General features: G+C 42.8%; 2 protein-coding genes across 4 annotated transcripts in view; one reads left to right on the forward strand and one right to left on the reverse strand.

Annotated features, from left to right (window-relative positions):
- LOC130693436 (flotillin-1-like) overlaps nt 1–6,072 on the reverse strand; it is a 33,730-nt gene that overhangs the window by 5,385 nt on the left and 22,273 nt on the right. The gene's annotated exons all lie outside the window — the stretch shown is intronic.
- The window catches only part of LOC130693415 (transport and Golgi organization protein 1-like), a 41,380-nt gene that overhangs the window by 4,316 nt on the left and 30,992 nt on the right, over nt 1–6,072 (forward strand). Inside the window, exons 4-9 of one of the 3 annotated variants that reach the window (XM_059494676.1) lie at nt 48–200; nt 287–560; nt 1,138–1,585; nt 1,655–1,782; nt 1,844–1,930; nt 1,991–2,317. In XM_059494676.1, coding sequence (XP_059350659.1) covers nt 48–200; nt 287–560; nt 1,138–1,585; nt 1,655–1,782; nt 1,844–1,930; nt 1,991–2,061 — 1,161 coding nt within the window. In that variant the 3' untranslated portion in view covers nt 2,062–2,317. Of the gene's footprint in view, nt 1–47; nt 201–286; nt 561–1,125; nt 1,608–1,654; nt 1,783–1,843; nt 1,931–1,990; nt 2,318–6,072 lie in introns of those variants that run through there. The other 2 variants (XM_057516545.2, XM_059494677.1) reach the window with 2 other exon arrangements.

Below are 6,072 nucleotides of genomic sequence, written 5' to 3' on the forward strand. Positions count from 1 at the left end.
CTCTTGACATTTACTCAATTATTCCTTTTGAATTCTTTCCTCCCAAGGTTCTGACGAACTACTTCAAAGAGAAGGAAACACAACTCCAGAAGGAATTGGGCACTCACGAAGCCAAACGAGCCATTACCGAAGAGAACGTTAGCGAGTCAGTCAAAAAGATACTCGAAACGGAGGAAAGCCTGACGTTGTACAAGTCACAGGTTCATACATATTTCTTTCTTTTTTTTCGAGTGTTGATTATCAGGATCGGCTCGTTTGACAAACCCAATCGCATTTTTGGCGGCAGGTGGAAACGTTGACGAAAGAGATCGAAGAGCAGGAGCGAAGCTACAAGTCGCGGCTGGCCACTCAGGAAAAGCGGGCGCACGAGAACTGGGTGGCGGCCCGTCAGCTTGAGCGCCGGCTGGAAGAGTCGAAACAGGAGGCGGCCCAGCTGCGCCATCGGCTTACCCAAGTAGAAAAGGATAAGGAAGCGCTGGTGCTGGTAGCCAAGGAGAACGGGACGGCCAACGGAGCCGCTGATGTGGACTTGATCAAGCCCGTCATCAAGCGTGAGTCATGTTTGATTGCTGCCTCCCCTTCTATCACTCGCCGTCACCCCTGACCCGTGAAATTGAATTTAGAAATGCAATAAGTTTTCTTAGCCACGTGGAGTTTTTTTTTTTGCGTGGGCTATGCACTTAGTGGCTTCCGCTGTTCCGTGTGTTCTATTAACCTGTGCAAAGCGTGACCTCGTCTCCTCAAGTGGCCAAAATGAAACCGAATAGTAGTCAAATTGGGGATGAATAGTTATTTATGGACGACTGCGCCCATTTGCTTCTATTCCTTTAACGCGGATCGATAGTTGTTGGGAAGAACGCGAGGAAAGAAAGGTCCCTCTTTCGATCCGTTCTCACACATCCCTGGGTTAATTTTCATTGCTATTGAATGCTTTGAACGTCTTTCAGAACGATATTTTTCCGCTTCTATATGTTCTCTTAACACTAGGGAACCATGCGAAGAAGCACAAAATGATTGCCCCCTCTCAGTGATCGATTAGCTACAGCTGTTGGGCATAATTTTGCTGCGTTTAATGAGACCTTTCCAACGTGTTTAATGGAATTTTTTTATTTTTTTTTATTCAAGGTCCACTTTTAGCCGGGATGGGGAACAATGAAGAGCTGACGATGATGGATCATCCGCCTCTCTTGTCACCACCTATTCCGCCACCGCCACCTGGAATGGAACTCGGTTTAGGTGTACCTCCGCCGCCCGGCATGCCCTTTGATTCACTATTCCCTCCACCGCACTTTATTCCGCCAGCTCCGTTCATGCCGCCCGATGCGGGCATGCTACCACCCATGCACCTGATGCCTTCCATTCCGCCGCCTCCTTCCGGTATGCTGTCGGATCACCACCGTCCTCCACCGCTGGGCATGATTGCCACCGGCAGTTTTGACGTCGATTACCGACGGGACATGGCCGACCCTCCACCTCCTAGACGCTACCCATCGCCGCCACGGCGCTATCCTTCACCCCTAGGCTCTGAAAGAAGCGTCCGGTCAGATCGTTCAGATCGAATGGATCGTTACGACGATCCTTTTAGGTACGTTTTGATATGAAAATTGGTCAGGGCTTATTCGAGTGAACTTTATTTTAATTCTTGCTGCATTAGGCCCGTATCTCCTTATGGCAGGCACGGTGGTAGGCCGCGCTCAGTTGGCCGCAGCCGGGACGTCTCGCCAGAGCGGCCTCGGAGCTATTCCCCTCTGCCGTCTCCACTCTATCCTCCTCATACCACTGGTAATTAATATTGAAAGAACAACTGCAAACTGTGATGTTCAGTTGGCTTCTCTTTGAGTAGTGCACTCGCCACAGGACTGGGATGACGGACGAGATTATAACAGGGCACCAATGATGCGACCAAATAACCTTCGGCACCCACAATCAGGTGCAATGTTTCGTCACTGATGTGTACACACAGATAGTCATAACTGATTGTTTCTTTCAGGTCCGAAAACGTCATCGCCTCTTATCCAGCCAATGGATAATGGCGATCGTCATCATCGACCCCAACCTTAAAAAAAAAACAGAGAACGGAATGCCTGGTTGTTTCTTTTGTTATTATTTTTCTTGATTTTCTTTTTCATAACAGAATTGAAGCTTCTTTAAGAAAAAAAAAAGGTGGAACGTTTTGTTTGCGTGTTCCTGATTGAACAACAGAGCCGCACGATGTGCCGAAAATGAAAAAAGAAAACAAAAAGCGAATCGATGTTATACAGAATGAATATAAAAAAAGGAAATGAGATACGAAGAAAGAGAGAAAAAAAAAATCGAACCTAAAAATTTCTTTTGTTCTGTATTTTGCTTTTGTATTTGTGTGTGCTTGGAAGAGCCGGAAGAGTTTTTTTTTTTTAGTGGGTCATCAAGTAACCCATCCAGTATTTTTCTTTTTAATAGGGAGGAGGGTAGATTTAACTTGCTCGCCGTCCAGTTAGAAAGCCCAAGACTATAGGGAAAGAAATACGGATGATGTTGAACACCGAAGAAGAAGAACGACTTGTTGGGTGTTTATTTTGTTCTTTTTTTTTTTTTTTCAAGTTACCCAATGGTCCCAATTTATCCTAAAGATTTCATTGCCCATTTGGCCGTTTTCCCCGAACGGTCGTAAAAGAGAAATGAAAATAGGAGAAAGAGGGGAAGGGTGAAAAAGAAAGTCTTAACATTGAAAACATCTCATTGCGTTCCTAGTTGGTAGGGCTAAGAATATGTTCCATGTAGTTTAAAGTCTCCCATTGTCAGTTTTTGCCCTTCCGAATAGCCTCAGTTGGTAAACGTTGTACACTTTCAAAAACAAATGTTCTATTTGATGATTTTCATTTTCTCATTTTCAATCTTAATCTCTTTCACACTATTTTGTCATGATTGAAGTTGATTTATACGCCAGTTTTCCTATTAAAAAACTACCCAAATTTTGATGAATTTTGCCAATAGTTTAGTTTTCCATTTAACATCGACAACTCTTTTGAATTCCTAATTGTCTCACTCACTGATTATTTTAGAATCATCCCTGCGGAACGGGTTGGACGGTTTTGTTCGTAGGGATCTCCCTCACTCGGATATCGATTGAAGAAAACAGGGGAGAGCAAGGATCGAATTGAAAAAAAAAAAAGAAAAGTTTATTTTTCTTTCTGCAGGTTGGCGTAGGAAGCAGTATATGGAGGATAACACAAACAATCTCCTTAATCTTTATTCTTGTGCCATCGTGCGTGAACCGAGTGGATTCAAACGAGCTGCTCGTTCAGATGAGTCTTTGCATGCATCGATGACTCCGCCTAGTTTCTCAGGATTCGTCGGCAACCTTCGATATCCAAGTTAGTAAAAAAAAAAAATCCATTTGAAAAAAAAAAAATGAATGGCGTGAAAGAGTTCCAATATCGGATATCATCCGCATTTGATGACGTTCTGAAAAAGACGTTAATTGCTGAAAAGGAAAACGGCCAGTCGGCGGATCAATCCACTCCATCCATTTTTTTTTTTGTTGTTGTTTAAACTTGTAAATGTTGCGTTCAAGTAGCTGAAGAAGGCGAGTGTACGTCTGTGTCTATCCTGACTATCAAACAAACGCCTCCGGTAAAAGGTTAGATGGGTTCAATAGACTATTATCGATATCTCCATTTCTGTATGCAAAACACAATGATGTGCACTCACGTTTTCGACTGTCCAGCGTATAAAGACCAAAACCAGTAGCCGGGCCGGAGGTTATGATCCTTCTGGTCGGGTATTCTTGTGTAACCAAAGACTTATTTATTTTTTTCTTCTTCTTCTTCTAGGCGAATGAATCAAAAACAAGAAACTCAGTCAACTTTGTCAACGCGATGTAACACAAGATGGGTAAGCTTACATTCCGCCAGTCGGTATTTATATTGTCCGAAGACGCGTGTGTTACTCGACACTAAAGCAACGTACCTTTATGGTAACTAAGATGTTGTACTTTTTAACACAAAAAAAAAAAAAAAACGTCTCTTGTGAAATGTGTACCAAACAGCAACGGGATGCAGGTCGCTGGATCCAGCGTAACTTTAGCCGCCCCGAGGATCACAAATCGTAGCCGGAGCATTGAAATCTGATGACGAGAGGACAATGTAGACACTCGCATCCGCTTGGCACGCATTCAGGTGATGAAAGAGTCTTTTTCAAGTTGTTATCCTTTATTTGACGCACGCGAACGTCCGTGAATCGTGGCGGTGGCATGTCAAGATTATTGCTCCAACACTTGGAAAGATGAACTGATCTTGCTTTGGTTTAAAAAAAAAAATGAAACGTGCCCGTTTCGAAAGAAACACAGCCGGCCCTTCGCTTTCTATGAAGATGGAGAGAAAAACAGGAAAAGAAGTGACTGCCGCGAATGGTTTTCTCCGGAAGCAAAAGAAAGCCATTAAGTCTCTTTTGCGCCTCGGTTCTTTCCCATTTTTCGTTGCATTCGCACACAACCACCATTGGCTAAAAAGCTTTTCTTCATTCTCTCTCTTATTCCCTCCTTCGTTCTTCCCTTCTTCTCGTTCTCATCCGATAGTTTTCCATGTTTGTTTTCTTAACGGATCATTTCGCTTTTGGCGTGTATACATACTTTGTAAATATTCCCGGATCTCCTCGTCGATGGAGCTGCGAGGCTGCTGGACTGCAATATTACCCTGGCGGCAGTGTAGGTTTTTTTCTTTCTTAATATATAAGTTGTAAAAGCGGCACATTCGTAGCTGCCGGCCGAAATATAATAATCCTTACTTGATTCATTTCCCATGAAGATAGAAAAGAGGAGATCTCGAGTAATGAGTCTTTCTTCCGGTCTCTGAAGGGCCTATACAACATCGATAAGACGGACGTAAAAAAAAAAAAAAAACCGGAATAAAAACAAGCTAAAGAAATCGAGAAGAGAAAAACAAAACAAACATCTAAAAAGCGGTTTTAGATAGTAGAAATTGTAACACTAAACCGCGGCCAGCCAACACACTCAACAGCCGCAAAAACAAAACTATGCGACTAATGTTACAGTTACGGCCCGTTGATTGTCTACAGCCGACCAGTCCCGCATACTTCCGTTAAACGCCAAAGCGAGGCGGCCCACAGATGCCGTTGGCTGCGCTTGGCTCTTGTAACGCTGACCCGATATATGCGTATCTATAGGCTCTAAAGAAAAAGGCCGTAATAAAAGAAAACTCACTCGACCGTTGATGTGACGCAAAGATGCAACACAATACCTACAATGCTCCTAAAAGCTACACGAGCTTTTGTGGCCGATATGATGACATGATGCCTGCAAGGAGTCGATCCTTTTTTTGTGTATGTGTGGAGAGGGAGATGGAGCGGCCGCTATTGTAGTGCACGCAGCCAACGGGACGACAATAAAAGTACGGAGGTGATGAGGAGCTCTTCGGCATTGCTTTTCATACAAACAAAAGACAATTTTCGTTTGTACAAGCAAAAAAATGAGAAGTAGAAGGGAAAAAAAAAAAAAATAATAAAAGGTAACGATTTCTCCATTCATTTCCAGAAGGGTTCGGTCGTCCGATTGATCGTCAAATTTCTTTTGTTTCGTTCAGGATTTTTTTTTTTGTTTTATTTCACGCTTGGCAACCACGTGGTTTTATTGTTTGTGGCTGTTGTTCAGTCGGGCTCAAATTCAATTTGTTTCATTTTTTTTGCTGCTGTGATCGTTCGCTTATCCCAGGTCGTCGTTCAAAATATTGGTGTGAATCATTGGTCACGTCCATCTTGAACGTTTTTTTTTTTTAGCTTCCAACCTTCTTCTCCTATCCGATTTCAAAACACTAAAGAAAAAAAAAAATGTACATGCGCAAAAAAAAAAAAAAAACTGAAATGAAAATTTAAGAATGAATCGATTTTTGATGGCCGCAAACACAGAGCGCTGTAAAAAGTTTTGCGAAGGCCGCCGAAAGTTTCCTATTTGATCAAGTAGCTTATACGCTTGGCCTGTATCATCAAACCCGGTCCGTTTTTATTCCTCCTAGTCATAGCGGATTTCTGATGCTTCTACTTTTTGATTTCCCTCACCACAACAAATTTTTTTTTTTC

Source organism: Daphnia carinata, chromosome 3, assembly GCF_022539665.2.
Source record: "Daphnia carinata strain CSIRO-1 chromosome 3, CSIRO_AGI_Dcar_HiC_V3, whole genome shotgun sequence".
In the NCBI taxonomy this organism is placed as follows: Eukaryota; Metazoa; Arthropoda; class Branchiopoda; order Diplostraca; family Daphniidae; genus Daphnia; species Daphnia carinata.